At 41.7% G+C, this 25,292-nt stretch overlaps 1 protein-coding gene across 1 annotated transcript in view; it reads right to left on the bottom strand.

Moving 5' to 3' along the window:
• The window catches only part of cacna1ha (calcium channel, voltage-dependent, T type, alpha 1H subunit a), a 131,179-nt gene that overhangs the window by 49,254 nt on the left and 56,633 nt on the right, over positions 1–25,292 (bottom strand). The window contains exons 3-10 of the mRNA XM_069675908.1: positions 18,855–18,966; positions 18,076–18,209; positions 17,682–17,779; positions 11,697–11,856; positions 7,473–7,797; positions 4,371–4,463; positions 1,880–2,118; positions 967–1,514 (exon numbers count right to left, since the gene is read on the bottom strand). Coding sequence (XP_069532009.1) covers positions 967–1,514; positions 1,880–2,118; positions 4,371–4,463; positions 7,473–7,797; positions 11,697–11,856; positions 17,682–17,779; positions 18,076–18,209; positions 18,855–18,966 — 1,709 coding nt within the window. The remainder of the gene's footprint in view (positions 1–966; positions 1,515–1,879; positions 2,119–4,370; positions 4,464–7,472; positions 7,798–11,696; positions 11,857–17,681; positions 17,780–18,075; positions 18,210–18,854; positions 18,967–25,292) is intronic.

Raw genomic sequence — 25,292 nt, 5'->3', positions numbered from 1 at the left:
GTGCAGCGACCAACTGATACAGAGAGTGTTTTTTGCACTTGGGATGATGAGCGCTGAAACGCTGAACTGCATTGGTTTTGTATAGATAATAGGTGCTGTTAGTGGACACTGGCCCTCATGTTGTTTTCTACCTCTGTCTCTATGCTCTGTGCTTTTCTCTTTTAGCCTTAGCTAACCCTCCTTTTTTTTCTCTTTTCTGCCTCCTCAAGCCTTTCCATCTGGGTCGAAATCTTTTACACTTCATGGCTCCCTTCTTAACTCCATCTTTTTCTTCACTGATCTTTCACCATATTCAGTATTCAACTGTGTACTTGTGTTTGCGGTTTTACTTTACACTGCCTGCTCTTTCCTTCTGTTGCTATCCCCCACACACCGTGTTGATCCCCTCAATCCTCCCCTTTATCCACCTCTCTGCACTGATGACTGCAACACTTGAGACATGGATTTCCTGTCAGGACTCTTTCTAAGTGCTGCTTTAGACAAACACACAAACAAACACACACACATTTAGCCAGGAGGCTACCTCAAGTCAAACTTGGGATGAGGGCAGAGGCATAAGGAAGTGTAGAAGAAAACAGGAGGTGAAAGTGAGTGTGATGAGAGTGTCAAGGAATTAAAAGTCTGTAAGATTCATTAAAAATCAGGAAAAAATGTCAAAAAATAAAAGTTTAAAAATGATTGTTCCACTAAGACGCTTAACAGGATTATTAAACTGTTAAGAAGTGGGTATGTTTGAGGGCTTTTTTTTAAGTTCTAATGTGACTCAGGCTGTCAGTCAGTTAAGGTGATTTTGCTTTTTAAAGCTGGCTCGGGCTCAACTCTGTAGCATCAGCTGGGATTTCTGGCTAGACGAAAAAGAGGTTGTCTACAAGTAAACTCAAACAAGGTCCCGTCAGAACCCAAAGGTGATGTAACAGCTTCTCAGTCCTCAGTGCGTATGTGCCTGCAGTGTGTGTGTCCTCTTACTGTGCTGTCCCATGAGCTGGTAGAGCTTGTTCAGCGTCTCCGTGTGTTCAGACGTCGGGTGGTTTAACGGGTGCTGCTCCGGACACGACCCGCACTGCTGAGAGTGGGGCGGCGGCGTCTTGCTGCTGTAGCTGCACACGAACGACGGCAGAATGGTCGGATAGTTCATCCCCCCGTTCAGTCGCCCGAGCAACGTCCCCATACCACGTGTGACAACCGACGGGTTGCCGCCGCCGCAGCCACCGCCGTCGCCACTGCTATTTCCATTAGTGCTTCCTCTCCGCACAGGAAGCGACTTCATCTCCAGCTCCTCCTCTCCTCCCTCCGTGTGCTCTGCGGTTTCCACGGTGATGCTGTGCTGCCCCCCGTTGCTGAGGCGGCAGTGCTGGTGCTGATGGTGCTGCAGGAGGTTATGGATCGGCCTCAGCCACAAAGCGCTACCCGGGCCGGAGCCCCCGCAGCCCCTGCTGGAGCCGTGCCCGTGTCCGTTCCCCCCGCCGTTACTCCCTCCACCGCTGCCGTTTGGATTCACCTTTTTACGCCTTTTACTGGTTGAAGGAGAGGAGACATTTATTATAAACAACTTAGCATGGAAAGAGGTTTTTATAAAGTTGTAAAATTTATTCTTCATGCGTTTGTATCTCTGGAGATTTGGCACACTGACACATTTATTAAATGCTAATAACAAAACCCATTTTAGTTGCCGCTAGTGACTCATGAAGCGATGCAAGTAGACACAGAAGCAGCAGCAAAGATTAAGAAGTGCTGGAAACCATGATTAATTTAACCTGGAGAAAAAAGTGTGATTACAAATTCTATGTCTGATCCTTTATGTTGAAACATTGGCTAAATCCCATGTCATCTAATTTTAACTGCACCTTCTTTGACAATGACAACACAGCCCACATCTGACCTGTGCCACCCGGAGTATATCCTCTGCAGCCTGCGCGTGAACTTGCGATAAAGGTGACTGATGTAGCGTAGCATCTCCTCGTAGCACGAGCCCGGCTCGCTGTAGCTGGCGAGCGTGGAGTCGTTGGACATGTAGCGAGCACGCTGCTCCCTCATCAGGGCGTTCTCCCTTTGCTTCGTCTCGGAGAACTGGGTGGCGATGACCACGAGGCACAAGTTGATCATGAAGAAAGAGCCCACCTGGTTGGGGAGAAAACAAAATATATAATGATATAGGAGTAGCTGTGTTGACTTGTGCCCTGTTGTTGACATTAAGAGTCTAGTTTCTCATCAGTATTCTATTTAAGGAAGTTTGACTTCCCTCCCCAAGGTGTTAAAAGCGTAATAAACCACAGTTTAAGCCATATTAAGGCTAATATTTTATAAAAAAAATGCAGCATTTTTTGCTCAGATCTTGGCACTGATTTTGTTCTGAAACATAAATCTTGCTCTGATGAGGTGGCCTTGACACAAAATCCGAAATATCTATAATGAAGTGTCTATTTAACATGCTATTACATCAGCTGAAAGGGCGATAGGAAATCAGATGAGCACTTTCTCCATCTTTTTAAAGCTCTTCTCTGATATTCTTCTTAATTTCTGTCTCATCCACTCTCTCTACAAAATTATTTTTCTTGTAGCCGCTCATCCACTCCCATCTCCCATCTCCCTCTCCCTGCATGCATAATAAGCATTTTTACATCAAACGACAGGCAGGCGAGGGAGCTCATACTGCCTTTTAGGATAAAGCCAAAGCTAGGATCCTTAAAAAACCCCACACAACAGCATGATAAGAGTGGAATTATACAAGATATGAAGTCTGCGAGCATGCACAGAGGAGAGTCGCTCTGAGCAGAGTTTAGTGGTTCACGTTAGAAAGGTTATTCTGGGTTTTCCAAAGCAGGACTGAAATACAAGCACACAGTAATATCTATCAGGTTCAGCATGTTTAACAATCTGTAGAGCTGTATGAAGAGGAGCAGGGTTAAGGATGTGTGTATTCCAGATAATGTTACGACATTCTGTAGCTAAATTCTTTCTAAATGTATCTGTCTTTCAATTTTTCAAATCAGAGTCTGTAAAATGATGTGTTATGTTACACAATGGAGGAGTTTATTCAAATCTAATGGCATGCTTAGCTACACACTCTGAGTCAGTCCAACTTTAATTCATGTGCAAACTAGACTCTACAGAATTTACAGCTATTTCTGCCAAAAATTTGCTATTTTAAAAACTATAGTATGATGCAGTATTAGGGCCAAATTAAACAAAAAGAAAATACAGAATAAAGTTGTAACTTTACGAGAAAAATGTTGTAAGAGAATAAAAGTCGTAATATTCTGAAAATAAAGTCATAAGAGAAGAAAGTTGTAATATCAGAATCTGAATCAGAAATACTTAATTAATCCCCTGGGGGAAGTGGGATATGATATAACAATAATCGTAATATTACGATAATCGCAATATTACGATAATCACAATATTACGAGAATAAAGTCATTATAATACAAAAAAAGGTCATAAGAGAAGAAAGTCATAATATTATGAGAAAAAATACGTAATTTTACGAGAAAAAAGTTGTAAGAGAGGAAAGTCGTAATATTACGTCAAAAAAATAATATGAGAAAAAAGTCGTAAGAGAATGAAGTCATGATATAACGAGAATAAAGTCGTAATAATACGAGAAAAAAGTCGTAAGATTAAAAAGTAATGATATAACGAGTATAAAGTCATAATTTTATGAGAATAAAGTCATAATTGTATTCATTATTTTATCAATTTGATTCAATTATGACAGGAAATATCAGAAGAGCAGCCAGCCGCCTGCTTTAAAATGAGGAACACTTAAGTAACTTCACAGTGAACATCTTGTGAAGTTAAGTTTGTGATTGCACAGGAGGCTTTATACAACTTTAGCCAGAGCTATATTAATTCAACACACGCGGTAGCATGGATGGCACACATGTACCTCGCGATAACATGCGAGATCTACGTAGTAATGCACGAGAACATTACACAGCTTTACATGACAATACTTTAGTATGACTTTCACAAACCATACTTAAATTTTTGGCACATCAGCACCACTTTGTCATAAGTATCAAGACTCAGGGTGGCTAGCTGCTCTTCTGCATAAAGTCACAACTTTATTCTTGTAAAATTACGAATTTTTTCTCATAGTCTCTTTTTTTTTTTTTATTTAACTTAGCTTAATATCCGTTGTACTGTGGAAAGTCAATATTTTTAAAAATGAGCTTTGTTGGGTTGGTGCTAATTAGATGCTGGAATGGTTTTTGCTTTGGACAGTTTCAAATGAGACCCAGGTAGATCTGTGCCAGATATTTTGGACCCAATTTTGAAGTCAATTTTGGAGCTAGCTTTTTGTGTTCTAGCATCACATTCAAATATTAGAACAGTTTGGCAGCTAACATGAAAATAAATAAGATACTTACAATAATGAGCAGTATAAAATATATAAAATTGTAGAAGGAGTGAGCATCCATGACATAGTACATGATATCCACCCATCCTTCCAGTGTGATGACCTGGCGGCAGAGACAGAAGCACACAGAAACACAGAGAGGGAGACATTGTAATATGATTAAATTCAGAGTTTCCCATCACAATTCCTTTAAAAATAAATGACAAACACATCCAAGCAAACACACTAAAAACTGTGCACCCAGAGGCACGCAAACACTCAAGGTACACCGCAGTCAGATGCAGAACATTTTCAATTTTAATGGCTGATCCTCAGCCCGTGGTGGTGTCCCTCCAACTTCTTATACATGTGTTTGTGTGTGTGTTTGTGCGTGCCAGGGGACTGACGCAGCTCTTTCATGTAGCCACTGTGCTAATGAGCAGTTGATATGCTGAGACCTGAAAGCGGAGGCTCAGCTCAGCCAAAACGATAATCCACTCACACCTCAACATTTACACCTCAGCTAGCATAACACATTACAGCTTAAAGTGCCAGCGCACTGGCAACAATGGCACGGGTAAACATACACGAAACAAATGTCTAAACACAGATTGGGCCAACAGAAATGTGCATGAGTATATTCTACCATAAACATGCACGAAAAAATTCATGTCACACTCACACACACACACAAACCCACAGACAGAGAGGCGACTAATCCGCTCTCTGCTGGAATGCCCTCCTTGCACCAGATTAACACAAGAGGAGAGGATTCTCATTTCTAAGCCTTTAAAATGTAATCATTGACCATATTCACACGGTGGCCATTTTGCCCTAATGTCTCGCTCAGGGTGGGAAGCTAAAATGCTGTCATGATGTCAAACTTCTTCCAAGCTGTCTTCCAAGTTGAAAGACGTATAAATGTATGGATCCGACAAACCACCATCATTTAACAGTTTCGGGATTGATCAAAAACTGAAAAGACTAAGAAAAAAACTGAGAAGAAATAATTCATTAGCTACTCTGAGACAACAGCTATTGTTAGCATACAGCCCCATTCTAGCAAATATTACTGTTAGCTAGGGAGTGGCTGAATGCTAGCATCACCAAATGATAGTGTGACACCACATGATAAGTAAGACAAAGATAGCTAACGGTTAATGCTAGGAAGTGGTTCAAGCTAACATTAGCTGTTGTTTAAAGGTAGCTAATAGGTACTCAAATATGTTGTTTTACCTTCAAATATTGCTCAGCTTCCCTCCTGATTTTTACTATCACTTATCAGTTGTTATCCAATAGGTAAGCGCTGAAATGAAAACGATTAATTTCGACTTACGAACAGCAACTCAAAAATTATAAAAATATTCAAGCTTCCCACTTAAGGCTAACGTCAGAGGCAAATGGCCGCAGTGTGAATATGGAGAATTGTGCATCTATTTATTCAAAAGAAACAGACAGAGTACATAAATAACCATCCAAACCAAACATACCTTCAGTCAGCCAAACAATGCTGTTGAAATGCTGAGACCTAAGAGCTCTGCCTCATTTAGGCTAACAACCTCACTAGGCTATATAAGCTGATTTGCTGACAGGCCTCATAATACAGATTTAAACACACTCTACCTCCATTATAAACTTCATCAAGAGTTTACATTTTGGTTTATAAAGTAGGAAGCAGGAATATCTTCCTTATTAAAATGGAAGACAGACAAATGTTACCGTAAAGCCTGACAAATTTTAAAACACAGAGAACACAAGAACCATATGACACACCACCTGTGCGTGCCTGATAGCAGCACCTCCTGCCAGCAGAAACAGAGCAATACCTGGAGACTAAACCCATGACTAATGTGGACAAGTATTTCAATCCTCATTTACATCTAACTCTTACTTAAACACTAGCTACACACTCAAATATTACTGCATATACACGGCAAAAGAAAATCTCATCTTAGACTCAAAGTGATGCTTGCTTAATCACCACAAAAGAAAAAAACAGCAAAATTTAATCTCTAAAGCCCCTGAGTTTGAGCTAAGATGTCACACACAAACTTAAAAGTGTGTATGTGTGTTGTGTATGTGCATGTTTTCAGTATTTTTGCTGTTTGACGTCATTTGAAAGTAAGACTTTCTTTGAGTCATGTTGTGCAAGTCAAAGTCTCTCAGACGCAGAGACAGATCTATTAGCGGCTCCTGGACAGATCTATTAAAACGGCTGGGCTTCATATCACAACAGCACAGACAGTGTTAGAACAAGGACTGAGATAGGAAAAAGCCTGTCACGGCTCCTGGGGGAGCTCAAATCAGCGAGAGTGAAAGAGAAAAATACATTTTCACAAGCAGTGATGGCGAGGAAATGGCTTTTGGGCCATGATGCGGGCCCTCTGAGGAGGAATTTCTTACAGGATGAGATATCAACAATACTGAAAGAAAATGTTTGTTCTGTGTAGTCTTTGATTGACTGACTTTATATTTGCAGGAAAACATGCATTTTTGCCACAAAAACCTTCAATTTATAACATTTTCCTGAATACTGTAGTATGCGTTAGCAGCTAGCTAAACCAATCTATTTAGCTTTAGCTTTTAGAAGCTAATCTCTCCTCCCACTATACTTCAATTCAAAAGGGGCCTCTATTTAAGCAACCATAAGCCCATAGTCAGACATATTTTGGTCAGCTAAAATTGAGGGTAGCATAGCATGCTGTCAGTAAGAGTTAGCTTATTTTGCACATCAATCTCCACCAGTGTTACCAAATGGGGTTCACTGAAAAAGTCAGTAATCGTCAGTGATATTGTGAGCTTCCTGTTTTCTCAGTAAGATGACAGTACATGACATTAAGGGAAGATAAATAACATTCCAATTAGGAAAAAACATGTTTGAATTAGTTAACTAGCAAAAGCAATATCAGTCTGCTAATTAGCTTAAGGCTAGCTAAAAGCAGTTACCCAAGCTACATTGCCTTTGCTGATGAACAAATAACTTAAAAGCCTGTTACAAAAACAAAATTGGTCTCTTAAAAGTAACTCCTATCCTTAGAATCTTGTTTTTTTGCTAACAGGTTTAGCACATTTTTTACCACACCAGACTCGACTCAACTTTTACAGCTAACAAAGCTTAATAATCCCCTCTTACCTGGAATATGGCTATCCAGGCGTAGCCGATATTGTCAAAGTTGACAGCTCCCTTGTGAGGGTTGTGCTCCCCGGGGCGGCACACATTATAGTACAGGTTCCAGTTAATGCATCCGTTGTTACTGTCCCCGCCCATTGCAGAGGCTGATCCAATCAGAGCTGAACTTTGGTAGGACGGGGCCAATGTGCAATCTTCGCCGCCTTTGCTATAGGCTGGCACATTTTTGCAGCGCAGCATCCCGTTCTCGCGGGGACCCGAGCAGATAAAGGGGCTGTCTTCACCTTCCTCGGACATGTAGTAAGGATGCATGGACAAGTTGTACATTCTGGATGGAAGAAAATAACAAAAACAAAGGGCAATTTAGTAATACAAATGTATTGTTTACGAATACATTTACTTTAAAGATATTTCAAGCAAATGTATTGTTTATGAATACATTTACTTTAAAGATATTTCAAGCTTTTTTGTCAGTTGTTTTGATTTGTATTTACTTTGTGATATTGTAGTCTAAACCACAGCTTGACATTTAGCAGGAACTTGAGCTTTTGCAGATTGCAATTCCTTAAAACGTCCATAAAATGTAATCAATGTAATGTAATCTTTCTCTTTAAACTGTCCTTGTCTGGGCTGGGAAACAGACAAATCAGCAAGCTCATGTTTTATTTGCTCTGGCAAATGCTGGTCCCCCTCCCGTTCAGACAGGTTTCCATTTAGCTTAATTCAGGTTGTGATTGCACCCATTTATGTAATATGGGACAGGTTAAGAAAGGGTCAATCAAGTAAATAACCAAGATGGCTGCCGCCGATGTGGAACGTTCTGACTCTTTAACACCAAGCAAGCTAGGCGGTAGTTCCGGTTATGTACAAATGCTCAGTGCTAGCTGCTATTCTTGTTTAAAGCTGTTTCACATTTTAAGACTTATATATAATGTTACAATGTTGGATGTCCAGACTAAACGAGGGTGAAGTTTCAAATATGTAGGTAAAAGCATGTTGGAGTAATCCCCAGGCTTCTCAGCTCAGTCTGCAGGCTGCTGTGAACGCCAGGTTTCACAGTTTTTTTCTACACGCTGCACTTTGTGATGTCACAAAGTTTAGCCTTAACAAGCTTCTGAGAGCTGGCCAATCAGAAGAGAGCGGGCATGTAGGGGTGGGGTTTCTTAAAGGGACAGCGCTGACTGAGTCAGGCAGAGGCTGAATGAGGGCCTGCACAGAGTTTTTTTTTTACAGTAAATTATGCTAAGCTACTCCACAGGTATTACAGAGTGAAATATAAAGCTTGAAATTAGCATAATACCCCACCTTTAATGTTGAATTAGATGCAAAAATAATTGGATTTTGGACTAGCTTGCTACCTTAGCAGCCTACCGTTGCATAACACTTTGTGTTGCTCTGACTGTTTGTAGTTTGAAGATGCTTTCTGGTCCGCCTCTGTTGTCAATGGCCACTGGGAAATTGAACTAAGAACTTCCAGAGTTTTCACATTTGGGAATTTATTGGGCGATGTGAAGAAAGTCACTACCCAATTAGTTTTACTTAAGAAAGGGGAGTACATAGTCAGGCTCAGTCTCATTTTGGCCACTACATCCTTGTCTTATCCATTCAAATCTCTAGCTACTCAGTCAAATATCACTGTGTTCCTTCTGCAATCCAGCCTCATACCTCTTCACGGTGGGTTCAGATAAATATCGATGAATGCTGAAACGACTTGGTGCCTACATTTATCACTTGTACCATCAGTTTTTGTGCTTCAAATAAAAAAGGGAATATATAATCTCCTCGGTTATCACTTTGAGGCTGTTTTGCATTGAAAGTGAAATATCACATAATACATCAAGAGCTGACTGAGCAAGGCATCTTTCAGTAGTATCCATGGTTACAGCTGATTTCCTACTCCACTATGCAAGATAGAAAGCTATGAGTGCATCCCACAGTTTACCTGCCTATTTATTCCCTCCCCTTTAGAGTGAAGAGCCCTTCACAACAATGAGTGTGCCTTTCTGCGGAGTGACATTCACTCTTGAAATACTAGTGTAGAGGGACCAGTTTCCTAGACTGTGGACCGACTGGCTCACTTTATGCTCCAGCCATTCCTGTTATGTTTTGCTCTCACCTATTTGCCTTATATGAATATAAACATAACGGGATGATTAAAAGCATCCGAGGTTGAAGGATCATTTACAAGACGACCGAAGCAAAGATGCTGGAAATTGGAGAGATGAAAAGATTCAGGAGCTTCTGGCTGTGAGGGCCGACGCCGACATTGCTCACCAGTTGCGGCAACAAGGGCCTCGTCGTGTATGACCGAATGACTATACCACTTCGTATTTCTGCAGCGCACACTTTATGTCATCTCCTGCCTCATCGAACCCCACCCCCTCTGGATGAAATTTCAGGGGCAGACTGTCTTGATATGTTCTGGAAATGTTCAGGAGTGCCTGTGTGAAAGGGGCTTAAGGGTGTGCACAAGCTTTAGTGCAGAATATATTTGGGCTTCAGATTCTACTGGAAGTCAGACAACGATTTGTTCTGTGAGAGAAAACACAGCAGCCTTGGCTATGAAATATTAAGCGGCTGTTCTCTCTCTCTCTCTCTTACACACAAGGAGGCTTCAGCTGTATTAACTTGGATACAATTTGTACCATTACATCAAAAACAGAATTAGCTCAAGGATGTCTAAGGGACATTATTTTGCTTCCTGAGGTTGTAAACACTGACAACCTTCTCTTTTGTAGATTTTCAATCCCCATGGCTAATTTGATGACTGTGATCTTTTCTCTGTCTGAATATGTGCCTGTGTGAGTTTTTGTCTTCTTTGGGAGATAGTGGTTGTTTATATACTGTGCTTTAAGCATCACAAGATGATGGGAAGATGTCTGCTAAAGTTTGATTTAATATTCTTAGCATGTGTCAGCCTGTGTCATGTTTCCAAGTCGGCACCTTGGCAACTTGTTTTCCTCGTGCCTTCCTGTAATCACAGACGTGAGGATATTCAGTACATCGCGCCCTCTCATGTGATATTGCATAAATTTTAGCTGGGACATGGGTCTTTCTGGAATTTTATACATTAGTTTTCTTATGGTTAACCAGGGGCCGCGTAGTGGTTTAGTGGTTAGCCATGGGGCCTTACAGCTAGAAGGTTCCTGGGTTGAATCCCGGCCTCTCCGGGTACTCTGGCTTCCAACAGTCCAAAGACATGCTCGTTAGGTTCATTGGCGACTCTAAAATAGCCTGTAGGTGTGAATGTGAGTATGAAAGGTTGTCTGTCTCTGTGTGTCAGCCCTGTGATTGACTGGCCATCAGTCCAGGGTTTACCCCCCGCCTCTCGCCCAATGACAGCTGGAGTAGGCTCCAGCCACCCACCCCTGTGACCCTTAGCAGGAAAAGCGGTATAGATGATGGATGGATGGATGGGTTAACAGTCATCCCCAATAAGCCTGGTTCTGACAGAAATTTGGTAAAATGTTCAAGCTTGAATTAAAACCACCATCAGATACAAAATCACATCATCTGCATAGAAACGGTGGTTTATTTCATATTTAGTGGTTTTAAAATTGATTCATTGGATTGTTCTCATAAAATAACTACAGCTATCAAACAACATGCGGATACATTTCTCTGTCTTTATCTTTCTGTCCTTGCCTCTCCCTGCATGTGTGTGAGGCCATACGGTAGTTTCCACGCCGTTGGCGCTATGTGGTTTGCGTACTCTAACAAGTAACAATTTCAGAATTTTTTTGCTACAGGCTACAGCTGAGTGTTACACCCTCTGACAACAGAAAACTCTAACAAGAGAGGGCAAACGATAGAAGCAGAGAGAGACGAAGGAAGATTTAGAGCCTGAAAAGGCTGGAAAGAAAGAAAGATCGTGTTCAAGTTAAGTGAGCCGAGGATGGCTGAAGATTTCATGTGTGCATGCTTGAGGCACCGAAGCCGGTTGGATGTTAGGCTGTTCTGTTTGGTGGGAATTAAAAATTAATTGCATCTTCTAAGTCTCTGAGTAGAGTTTGTATTCTTCACTCATCTCTGGTTTGTCTAAGCTCTGAAACAGATCCTCTTCTCACCAAAGTGCTTCATCTCTCAAATCTAATATAGAACTGAGATCTAATATAGATTTGACCAAAGTCTTGAAGAAGCAATTTCCTGGGGGAGTTTTTGCTTCTTCCAGCCTAGAAGGAGAGGAAATGCAAATGCTTGTCTTTATCGTAAGACCAAATTCCTTACGATGTGATGTCCTCTCCAAGGAAGCAGCGGTTGCGCAGAAGCCCCGCCCACAGCTGGACTCCCACGATGCCGAAGATGAAGAAGACAAAGAAGCAGAGGAGGAGGACGTTTCCCAGCATGGGTAGGGTGTCCAACAGCAGCGTCACCAAGATCCGCATACCTACAAAGCGGGATAGATAGAGTAAAGATGCCGTCAAAGATTATTACTTTCACTCACATGCACTGACAATGACAAGCACATTTAAAGCTCACATGCATGATAGTCAGAATTTGCATGAGGCGGAGACACTAGCATTTTACCGGCCCTCTGGTTACCATCCAACCTGACAACCTCTATTGATCTTGTCAGCTTATTGGAACCCACAACTTCATCCCCACAGCCAATAGAATTACAAGTGATGAAAAATACAGAAAGTGACAGTTTGACGTTATTTCATCCTCCGGGATTTGGATTCACAGCCTCCCCGTGGCGAGTATTATCTAACCACATGCATTCAGCATCCATCTCCAGTTGTCAGATGTGTTTAGCCTCAGCAGAGAAAGGGGATCTTGTCCCTCAGGTCCTCACATTGTGCCCTGTACCCTTTCACATATACATAACAGACTTGTCACATGGACCACATTCAGAGAATTCTACAGAGCTAATTTTGACAGTGTCAATTTAATTTAAACCTAAACACCCTCAAGTCTTCCTAAATCCATCATGATTTGGTAGCAGGTGAAGGAAACAAACACTCTTGTTTGTGAGTTTTAACGTTATCAAGTAAGCAAGTTGGCAAACGTTTTAATTAAATTTTGTGCCAGAAGCTTAATATTATCAAAGTCCATTTCCAATAAATCAGGATGAAATTAAACTCAAACGGTCCAGAAGATTATCATTAATTATTCATGCTTGTTTGGAAGCAGGGGTAAGCAAAATGTGGACATAATTATTTCCTTTTAATACAGAAGTTAGGATCATAACTATTGATTGTATTTTATCTTAACTAACTTCAGAGGTTATACTGTTTTCATTTTGTATCAACCTTATTTCCCAACAGTTATTTTTATGCTTTTGATAAATGAAGCTCTAGCCTAAGTTCAGTCACGAAGACTACATTTACAATCACAGTCGTAGACTCTTAATCATCCGTCTGACGCATGCTGACTCACATTTCCTGCTGTCATTGTCTGGGGCTGTCATTGGGCCTCATCAGCAGTGTTGGGTAATGTTACATTTCAAAGTAACTCGTTACGTTACTGCGTACCAGCGGAAGGTAAACCGACAGTTGTGTCAGCGCGCATTTGTAGCTAACTAATTCAGCTAGCGAGATGGCAGAGAGGACAGCATTTACTTTGTGGAAATATTCCCATTATTTGTAATTTTTGGAGAAAAGGACAAGAGCAACATCGCGCTGAAATGTAAGTTGTGCCTGGAGGATAAGTGCTCGTTAGCTGTGAAGAGCTGTACTTCGAATTTGAAGTAGCTAAGCTAGCTAAACACAGCTCTGCTAAACTGGTGGTGTCGCATTACTTTTTACCTACTGAGAAACGTAATGCATTAGATTACTTTTGCGTTACCAAAATTTGCGTCTCTTGGTCATTTGCAAATGTTGGTTATATTGTCCGGGCGGCGTGTAACCTACTGTAAGTCTACCTTTGAATGTATTGACTCTACCGTCATTGCCTAGCCTAGCATACAGCCCATAATCTGTAACTCTGCAGCCTAATAACAGGAATGACAGACAGCTCTTTATTATGCCAACAATCTGACAGTGAACTGGGCAGAGGCATACAGCTGTTTCTATGAAAACAGTACAACACAGGCTCTTCGTCGCCACCAGTGTAGCTTAGCTGTGTTTAGCTAGCTTAGCTACTTCAAATTTGAAGTAGAGCTCTCTGCAGCTGACAAGCAGTTATCCTCCAGGCACAACTTGCATTTCACCATCATGTTGTCATTGTCCCTTTCGCCCAAAAATTCTAAATAATGGGAACATTTCCACAAAGAAAATGCTATCCCCTCTGCCATCTTGCTAGTTGATTTAGCTAGCTACACATGCGCACTGACACATTAAATAGTGTCGACAGGCGACGTTACAGTGTATTTGGAAAAAAACAAGGACCTGTAGAGAAAATGAGGCCAACAAAAGATGAGATTTGAATATCTTTGTTGTGTTTACAAGTGCAAAGTGTCCAGCGGTGGATTTTTGATGTCTGTACCCTGTGAAGTTTCCCCACTCAGAGGGAATGACTCATCCTAGTTCAGTATGCATCATCTGATTCCTGTTTATCTGTTTGTGCTTCTGTGTGCACTCATTAGACACAAAGTTGCCGTCCAGAAAATATTGTCACTTATAAAACACCTTCTTTTCTAAATCTGTTAACTGTCTTTCTCTTCTGCTGTTTCCTGTTTCTCATGAAATACAGGCCAAATGAGAAAAGCTATCACACACTCTGATGATACATGGCATCACGGAACTAATAAAGGAGTCTACCTCCAGCTGCAGGCTTGAGGACGACAACACATGGAAATGTACACATGCACACACTGAGTAAACAGTACACAGATGCCTCACTATAGCAGAATTCTGTAAACACAACCATTCACAGCATTTAAGCAGATACTAATATTTTCTTAAGACGCCATATTGGGTACAGAGACGTGGTTGAAATAGTTAGCTCATGTTAGTACTTAGTGTAGATACATCAGAAACAGATGTAGTTCAGAGATATCAATTCTCAGCATGTCTGAGACCCAACCAGCATTGTGCTGTCTCATCTGAATTAACCATCCACCTGTTTGCACCTCTCTTGCCACCCTGAACCCTGCACCTGAGACACAGTATGAAAAAAATGAGAGGAGCAAATAACAAGGTCAGGAGGACAGTCTGAAAACTGTGTGCGCTGGTTGTTGCACCAGCACGAAAATAGGGCCCAGAGAGTGCGGCTCACTGTATCTTGGCTACAGTACAAGAACAAATGTTCATCTGTCTACTTCCCGACCATTTAGGCACAAAGACAAACAGCGAGACAGAGAGAGCAGAATGGTTAGAGACAAATAGAGACGGTGAGAAGGGAGGGAAAAACTGAAGTCTGGCTGGATTGCGCCCACAGGCACTCCATTTATGATCAGAAAAGAATGAAAAAGAAAACACAAGATCAAATCAAATCAAATCAAATCAAATCAAATCAAATTTCATTTGTATAGCGCCAAATCATAACCAGGGTTATCTCGAGACACTTTACAAAAAGAGCAGGTCTAGACCGACTCTTTGTTATGTTATTTAAAGAGAGGCCCAACATGAATCACCATGAGTAGCACTTAGCAATTCGGCACATTGGCAGAAAAACTTCCTTTTAACAGGCAGAAACCTCGAGCAGAACCAGACTCATGTTGAACAGCCATCTGCCTCGACTGGATGGGCCGAAAAAGGGATAGAAGGAGATGCAGGATAGAGACAGGCAAAGAGAGCAACAACAACATATGTTCTTGTTACCACAACAACATATGTCCTTGTTACATGAACAACAACAGACACATACTTATGGTTACAATGCCAATAATAGTGGTAGACTAGGGTGAAGATTAGCAAAATAAATAAATAAATAAATAAATTAGCGAGAGAAGCAGAGTAATGATAAAGGCTGAGGTAATCGTAATTGTAACAGTTGAAGTCAACAGGTCTACTATTAGCATTAGCAGCAACAATAATGATATTATGGGGAAGACTGATGTTAGTAGTTGTTGCAGTCGAGCACGTCCACAGCAGCAGGTGGTCTGCAGCAACGATGAGTCCAAAAGATGAGTCCAAAAGAAATGAAAGGGAAGAAAGCTGGTGATAAATGTCCTCAGGGTTACGGTTGTGACGGCAACCGCGTGACCATGGTGATGTGATGCCAACCGTGTGTGGACCCAGTCCCGAAACTGTAAGTAGTGTTCTGAAAGCATTTTTTACTTTCTAACACAGATTCCGATACCCGTGTTTGGAAATCGAGATACAGATCTGACACCAGTGCGAGACTTTAAAAATAACAGATGTATTCTATTAACCCAGGCTCAGAGAATGTGTGACAGAGAACTTCTGTTTATTTGGTGGTTGAACAATCAGACATAGCTACGAAAGAACAAAAATATGTAAACCTAGGAATAGATTTCTGCTAAAGAGTGTAAATGGCGTCCAGAGACATTGATTTTTAACTTAAAATATATAACATTAATGCGTTTTGTTTTTTTTATCACAAATAAGCTTGTTTTAGAGAGGAGGAGACCAATAACTTTCCCAGCTCCTGATAAAGACCCCTAAAAGATCAAACTACAGAGGTATGCTAACCTAAAAACAAGCTGAGCTAACGTAACAAGCTAACGGAGGAACACAGATATTTTACGTAACACTGATTCATTCAGTGTAGCTCTGATTAACGTTACAGTCTCTGCTAGCGCTACACTGTTGTGGTTTGCTATCCTTATGTAATAAATGACCAGATATCGGTTCTTCTTTGCTGCTACAACAGTAGTTAACGGTGCGTGCTGCGTAAGCTAGCTAGCTGCTTTTGAAACAGTGAAGAAGAAAAAATGTCTGGTGAATCAGTTCTAAAGTATTGGAGGCATTTCAGATACTGGCATCAGTTTGGGAACAACCCTAACTGTGAGCTCATGAGTCTGTGGGCTTTGGGGTGCATTCGCGTCTGTCTCTGTCTGCACACCGACCTTGAGTTTCCATCCCCAATTCAAACCACTCATTGTCACTCTCACTGCAATTTTCTCTTTCCATCTACCTCCACGGTTTAGACCCTTAAGGGTGCAGCTGAAACACTGTTACAGTCATACAAGTTTTACTTCAGCTTGTCCAACGCTGTAAACATTGTTTCTCTGGGCTGCTGTTAAGCAAGAGGGCTAATGCTAAAGGTAGAACAATGCAGTGCGTGTGTGAGAGACTATTGGTGATGATAGCTTGAGAGAACAGACAACCTTCAATGCTGTTTTTTGGGTTAGCTAATCTGCCCACACACACACACACACATACACACTTCTACAAACACGTGACGTCATCATCTACGTGGGAGAGTCTTAGGTCAACCTGTGTCACATGCCAACAACTGGCTTATTCTGGGAAAGTCATTCAAACACACACACACAAACTGCCTGCTGCAGCCAGAAAGCACAAAGTCATCCATTACCAAGACAACACACTTAGTCAATGTAGTACAAATACCTCCCACAATACTCCCAGAGGTTTTCCAATTTTGTAACAATTGATTTTTCTTTTATAAATCTTGTGTTACGAACAATAAAATCTGTTAAACCAGTAAAAATAAACATGTTGACATCAGACAGCACTGAGGAAGAAACAGTTTAAATCCCAGTCTGAGAACCTGAGAGGTGTATTGATCGAAACCGCTTCCGTACTGGCAGCCCGTACCTTAAAGACAGCTTGGCCGCCTGCCTAATGTATGCAGGTTATTACTCCTGTATGTTGTTATGACACCATTGTCTAGCGACCTCTTTAGCTGTAGATTCATGGCTACTCCTGTCACAGAGCTTTTAGGAACATGACAAACAATGTGCGAGCTCGCGCTGGCCCCAGACAACCCCTGGGAGTGAGATTAAAGCAAAACATCGACTTCTGGATCATTGGTCAACTTGTCGTGTAATAGAGAGCATACAGGCAGCAAAATATGACATTTTTATAATGTAGTTTGGTGTAAATTACACAAGGAAGTATTGCAGTAATCTAAGGTCAAAATCATATACCTCAGGTGAAAAATATAATGTAAACAGTGCTGGCAAATGCTTCTAATATTTGGACGGCTGTGGCTAAGTCTTTTAACTGTAAGGTTGCCGGTTCAATTCCCGGCTGCTGCGTGTCATTGGTCAAAACACTGAACCGCTTCTGTGTGTGAATGTGGTGTAGAAGTGCTTTGAGTGGTCCCAATGCACTACATTTACATCATGCTAATCATTACTAATCCAGAAAGTCAAACCCTCTGTTTGAAACGTGGACTTACTTGGCACTCTGTTGATGGCCCGCAGTGGCCGGAGCACTCGGACTGTACGGATGGCTGACAGACTGGCATTATGGCCGTCCAGGGAATACTCCAGCACCCTGAGGACACAGTCGGAGAAGGACAGAAAAGGAGTTTTACTTTTTTGTATATTTGTGCACACATGGATAGACTACTGTTAAAATATACCCTGGCATATATTCCTCCAGCCGCCAACATGTCGAAAGGCTTCCATTTCTCGCTTCTTGTCACCCTGAGATGGCATTAGTGCTTGTCTTGTTGATAACTTTGCGTTCAATAAAGTTATTGCAAGCTGACTGCATTTGTCAAGTTGCAGATGACAGAAAGAATGAGCAATGTCTTGGCACAAGCAAAAAAAGCAACATGGGATACTAACCCGGCCATGACGATGACGAAGTCAAGCTGGTTCCACTTGTCTCCAAGGTAACAATTGGGGCCAAAAATTCCCAACGCCACCATCTTGATGACCATTTCCACAGCAAAGAAAGCAAAGATACAGTCGTCCAGTACCTGAAGAAACACGATGAAATGAACAAACACACAGACAGTGTTAATGTGTGACAGTGACGACAACAACAACAAGAGGACATTGACAAAAAAGGTCAGGTCCTTGTTAAGTTTCCTCGTCAATATGGGGTCACATTTTGAAAGGAGCGGCGGCGGTGCCGGCGGAGGGTGTCTGAGAGGAAACTCTTGTCTCCATTAGTTAGTTTCATCCCAGCAGTGAACAGCTCTGGCTTAGCATGGGTATGGCTGTGTCTCAATTAATTAGACGTCTACCACAGCAAAGAGAACGTCGGCGTTTTAATATAATGAGCACATCTCAGCCTCACTCTACAGGAAGAAATATAAAGAATGAGAAAAGAATGAAAGGATGTTTTATTATTGTGGTTCTTGTTCTTCTAGACAGGCTACAGAGGGGTGCTTAAGTGGAGGAATCACCAAAATAAACACCACCTTTTCCAGCGCCATTTCTACCATGAGGAAACATGCTTAGCGCCCATATTGCACATGTCCTGGCATGGTTATCTACCTGCATTTGATTCTGCTGTTAGAGCCAATGTTGTGTGAATATTAGGTCTGTGTTTTCATAGAGAGAGAAGCACACACAATGTGCTGTTGGCCCAGTTATAAGGGTGTGGGTGTTTCACTGACCTGTAGGATGCGGCACCACTCCGACTGGCAGCTGACGTCTTCGCAGGGCTGGAACATCCCCAGAGTGACGCAGTTTAGCAGGATCACCAACATGGAAAAGTGCTCGAACCACGTGCGGGGAGAAGGTTAAGGCCAAAACACATGGGCTTTCATTTTAAATAATTAACAACACAGGGTGTAAAATGACATACATGTTACAGAGTATGAAAATCTTTTATAAACTGATGTCATCCAGCTTCTTCTGGAACACCGCCTCCAGTGCCGACCACAGCTGGATGCAGGGCAGATATGATCAGCTGCCATCCACATGCAGGGATGTGACGCGGGGAATAAAATGTTCCCTTTTCCTCACATCCACATTGTGTCCAACGAGAAGAGAAAGAGACCCTTGTCTTACTTTTTACTGCTGCTGCCTAAAATATGTTTCCACGATGTCCCAAACGGTTCCTTTAAATGAGCTACACCACACAGAAGACGGGCACTTGTAAAGGGAGGCAACAAGACAGAGATCACACACGACACAACACTAAAATCTTAGACTTGACGCTATATACCAGTCTTCGCTGTGGCGCAGTCCCTGGGCGATAAGGCAAGACAGCCCATTGGAAAATTACGACGCAGGTATGGCGTCTCCAGCTACAACTATAAAGCTTCCAGGGGTTGATGATAATAAAAAAGATCAGCGCTCTAGTCCATAAAAGAGAAAGATTGTAGGCTATATAAGCATCAATATACGCCACCACAATCATAAGAGGCCGTGAGTACAATCACCCCCGCCAACACGCTGCAACTGGACGCCAACAAGAAGTTTTGGGTGAGCCTAATGCACTTAAAGGGGATAATAATGACACAGCGGGCCTGGCTGTTTGGCTGTTAATCTCCTTACAAGCCTGTCCAGAATGTCACCTGTACATCCTGTTGCATCAGTAGCTTAAATTACAAGAAGTTTGTCCCTAAAAAAGACATTAACCTTTTGCAGCTCGGGATGATGATTCTGAAAGTTCTACACGTGGGACATTTTCAATGTCTAAAAAGAGACGAGTAAAACACTAAGTGTTAATATGAATCACAAGGAGGAAACACGATGTCATGGCAGTCGTCATTTCTCTTTGCTTGTGTTATTCTTTTTTAATAAAGGTGACATTATCTAATTAGGACAAAGCAGTAAAAGGGCCTCTATTTTAGTGGTTCACATTTGAAGCTCAAAATATAATCAGTCTCTACGACAGTGTTGCCACATTGAAATAAAGGAATTCTTTGACTGCTAAAAGTGCACCTGTGTTTCTGTCGACTAAATGGCGAATGACACATAGACACACAACCTACATTCACACCTAAACGGGCAATTTTAGAGTCACCAATTAACCTAGCGTGCATGTCTTTGGACTGTGGGAGGAAGCCGGAGTACCCGGAGGCAAACTCCCACAAGGCCCCCGATGGTCAAACCAGGATTCAAACCAGGAATAGAGTCAGAGGATCTATGAGAGACTGAACAATTGAAGGAGGGAAATATCTAATATCATGTTTTTCTAACCAGAACAAAAGTCACAGATGCTGCCTGTAGGAGCCTTGCATTGTTCGAGTTTCAATGGACACAAAAAAAAGAGAAAATAAACTGACAAGTGTTCAGTGGAAAAGTTTGCCTATCGGACGTTAATTCAACGGACGTGCTACTGACCCGGTAAGGTGTGTCAATCAGTTTACCCGTGGTGTTGCACCTCGGTGGCTAAAAGCGTTGGCTTAGCCTCTACACTGCCATTATGTCTATTTCAGTTCAAGACACACATGTGTACACACACACTAAGCTGTGGTACTGTAGTATTCCCAGGGTAAAGTACTGTTCTAGTAAGAACAGGGTTACAGCAGAAAACAAATGTTGACCACTGTAATCACTAAAACACACTGCTAACATTAGCATCCAGCAACTTACTTACTAACTTACTTACTAATACAACTGTTAGCTTGGAAGTGGCTGAAAGCTAATATTATCATTGAGTAGTTTTACACAATACAATAGGAAAGGCTTAAATACCTTGCTAGCTAGTTAGCATACTTACTAGCTAACGTAACGTTAACATCATATTAACTAGTAAGTGCTTGATAGCTGGCATTATCAGCTGTCTAAAGGTAGCTAACTGGTAATGAAATCGGTGGTTTTACTTTGAAATATATTGCTGTTATACAGTAACAGCATTTGAGCTTCCCACTCTGAGCGTAACGTTAGAGGAACATGGCTGCCGTGTGAATATGGTGAGTTTACACATGTAAAAAGAGGATCTCCTGATCCCTGGCTGCCACCACGCAGCCGCTTCAGGCCATTTAATTAACCAAACCTGACAAGTGTGCAGTTTGCTCTGCCAAAAGGCCTTGTCTTTACACTCCCCGATAGGCACGACTTTCCTCCACTATGAGGGAGTTAAATATATCGATCTTCATATGGGATCAATTAAAGCGTAACTGTCCCATATGTGTGTCCATCCAAGGCTTCAAACTTATGAAAGCATTTTTATTGTGACACTGAGGGAAATTAAACCGTCTGCTATATTTCTGGGAAAAAAATGGGTCTCTGTTAATTTGCCAAGCTCCCATGGCAGTGGTATGCAGCAGCTGGATGTTCAAGTTAACAGAAGCAGTCGGCTACCACTGTGGGAGGCAGGAAGAATGCAAATCCAGCCTATTATCCTCTTGAGACACATTTTTTAAAGAATTGGACGGAGAAATTACCCGCGGAACTGTATGTAAAACATGAGGATTTTTAGAAAGCAGCGTGAGAAATGAGTGGTATGTTGAAGGGCCACTCCAGTTCGTAGGTCACACAGTGTCACACAGGGAGATTTACAATTTATTCAGTAGCCTTGGATCAACTCTGTGGCATGTTATGTATTCACAAAGCAGCCATTTTCCTCTGACGTCACACTAAGGGTTGGAAGCTCATATAAAGTCATAATGTTGTTCAGTAGTTAAAACTTCACTGCGTTTTGATTCATTACTGCAAAAAGACGATGCGATGCGAAATCCGAACATAAATTTAAAGTTAAAACAAAATATTTGATAAGCTAACCCTTCAGCTAATGTTAGCATTCAAGTACTTTCTAGCTAGCATTATAGTTTGGTTGTGTTGCAATAAACGATAGGTGAGGCATACATTTGTAGCTTACAGTGACGCTAGCAAGCAAACAGTAATGTAAGCTAGGCATTGGTTGAATAGGGGTATGGTGAAGAAATTAGCTACTAAATTTCTAAGTCACAACTGAATTGAACCAAATCCTTCCTTACATTACCGTTAGCTAGCTAACTTTAGCATTAACTCTAAATATACTCCTTTCTATTGCATTGTGTGACACTATCAAACTATAATGTTAGCTAGGAAGGTTGATTCCTAACGTTAGCTGTTGTACAACCTTAGCTAATGAGTTCTTAAAATGTTGTTTTATCTTAAAATATGGCCTTAACCTTTCAGTTGCTAATAAATGAGAATTTTAGCTTCCCGTTTTAAGCATGACATCAAAGAAAAATGGCTGCCATGTAAACATGGTGACTTATGGCAGTTGCTTCTGCTGTCACCCTGTCTACAAATGACTTCTACATGTATTTAGCCATTACATCAGTGTAAAACACGTATTGAAGCGCCCTCAGGGGAGTCTCAAGAAAACATTGCCGTTCACATTGTATTCAGTTCCAATGTGACTGCTGTGAGCATTAATACCAAGAGGGAAAACACAATTTCAATCACTTGGAAAATGCCTTGGGCCAGTCTGTCACTTTACATCCTTTAAAGAGACGCACATGCACAGTAAGTCGAGCAACGTAAGGTCGATTCTTCCTTCAGAGATCAAAGATTCAGTAATCTGCAGCAGAATGAAAATGAGAGATTTGAATATTCAGAGATTCTCTCTCTCTCTCTCGGTCTCCAGTGTTGCTCATTGCCTCCCCGCGCTCTGCTCTCTCTAATTCCTCTTTAATCTCCACAGTCAACACCTCCTGAGCCCCCTTCTGTCTCCGGCTCTCCCACACACAAACACACACACACAGATGTATGTATGCAAAGACACACACAAGCATTAATGTCCTCAAAGTCAAGCGAGGCTGTGGTTGCAAAGCGAGCTCAGCGTACGCAATGCTGTGCAGAGACCAGAAAGGAACAAAGACGCTGGTGCTCAAGGCAAAAGCTCAAATTCAGATAAATATAGTTATATGCTTTCCCGATGTTGCTGTGATCTGGGTCAAATATAATGTACATTGGTGAGCCTGCACAAACTGCTCCTGGTCTGACTTGCTAAGGTCGATTTATGCCTCAGCACTGTGAGCAAATCAAATGATGTCAGCGCTGCGTCACACTGGGCGTGGGGCATTGTTGGTATTCATGTGAAACCAGTTGATCATTGCCTTTGGTAGATGAACGTTGAGTCTCTGTAAATAATATAACAAAGAGACCTAGACCTGCTCTTTATGTGAAGTAAGATAGCTTTTTTGATGATTTGGCGCAATATAAATATTGACTGATTGATTGAGTTTTACATTTTTAACCCTGTCTATATAACTGGGCTGTATACAATTATGTATCGTTGTATTTAACTACTGGAAGAGTTGTGTTCCATCTGTCACAGACTTAAGTGAATAGAACCACACTTTTTGTGAGATGGACAATTAATTTATCCAAACCTTTGACTGTATATAAAGAAGCACGACGCATCTCCATCTACTCTCATTGTACAAAAGTGAAGCCGAAATACCCCCGAGGCGGGCGCTGCCATCTTGCGTTAGGGTAATGTTTTATTGGGCATTATCTGGTGGCGCTGCGGTAACGATGTCGCGCCCTTTCCGCTAACCAAAACACACATTTAGATCCTGCACGCCAGCGTATTTAACAGCAGAACAGCTTTTTGTGTTGGTCTGCAGCAGTTAGTTACGTCTCCTCTCACCGTTCCTCCGGAATATGGAACAGATCAGCTGCAGGAGCTGTCAATCATCCTTTTTACAGCATCAAATAACTAATTAAAAATAAACTTGGAAAAATGAACACTTGGGCGTAAATCAGCATGATAAGAACTAACTATAATGACAGAAACCATGTTTGAGAAACATTTATTTGCCATGTATTTTGATTTTATAGTTTGACTCATGTCCCATCTGTTAACATGGAGGAGGCGGGCTTTATGAGCTATACTGCAGACAGTCAGCAGGGGGCGATAGAGATGGTTTGGCTTCACTTTTAGGGAGCTGTCATGTCGTCCATTCTTTTTATACAGCCTGTGATCTAAACTACATTGGGAAAGTAAAACTAGTGTTTGTTATTATTAGAAGAGACGCAAAGGTAGACACGGACTCCTTTTATGGATAAAGGAGAAACAAAGTGATATATAGATATATATAGAACATCATTACTTCATCCCTCACTGTGCAATGAGCACTGAATGACTCACTGATTATCTTCAGCCTCTGCTGAGCTAATATGTGACAATACAAGCCGTCCAAGGTAAACAAAACACATGTATCACAATGCAATATTAAGCATTTGTAAGAGCCTGTTAAATTTGCGCCACACTCTGTCATCGCAAAGTCTCACACCCACAGTGACTGTGATAACACTTACCCACATTTACTAACTACACACACACACACACACACACACACAAATGCATAGCACTTGTATGCATGGTTTGAAGGTTCTTTTCTTGCTGTTTTGTTCTTTCCAACCGGACATGAAAAGCACAGTAGCGCTGCACCTTTACAAGATCAAAACATCTACACACACACGCACACACACAGAAATATTTCGACACGAGCGGCTGCTGATGCAAGACAACAACAATTCCCCTACACAACCGCTTAGGCATACATGGATGCACACGGCCGTGAACACACTGGAGAGGTCTCACAGCGCGCACACAATGTCGAGCCCCACTCCAGCTGAGCTGTCAGGTTGGTGCCGGCGCGTTCAGACGGAGCGGAGGGCACGGTAAACACTCGCTGAAGCTCTGAAGATGAATCGTCCAGTTGTCTCCGATCGCAGCAGTTCATCCACAGTTTGTGCACTGCTAACTATGAGGAACAACTCACTGAGGTTTTGTTAAATGTTAACCACATAATCAGCTGTTTTGTCTCTTTCCTCCCGCCTTGTTTCTCCCAGGTTTTCTCTCTCCTTTCACTCCAAGAAAAAGGAACTACAGTGAGTCTCTGCTCGAGCATCCCGATCTGCTCTACGGCTTTTCGCCCTTTGTATCACAATAAACTACAAATTTAGCCTGTCGCTATTGGTTAGCAGCTTTCAAACTTCCTGTTGCTTCTGCAGGAGGAAAAGTTTTGTGTCCAACAACATGTTCTCACACCGTCGCAGGTCTAAATACATGTCATTTCTAATCCAAGCTGATGGATTTAAACCTATTTTGTCCCATTTTGGGCGAAAATGAAGGCAAACAGTCTAAAAAAGAAAGCGAC

Source organism: Semicossyphus pulcher, unplaced genomic scaffold (assembly GCF_022749685.1).
Source record: "Semicossyphus pulcher isolate SPU_LCO1_2020_fin unplaced genomic scaffold, fSemPul1.0.p SCAF_25, whole genome shotgun sequence".
NCBI classification, from domain to species: domain Eukaryota; kingdom Metazoa; phylum Chordata; class Actinopteri; order Labriformes; family Labridae; genus Semicossyphus; species Semicossyphus pulcher.
The sequence above is the reverse complement of the archived record's forward strand: the minus strand, read 5'-3'. Positions and strand labels throughout refer to the sequence as shown.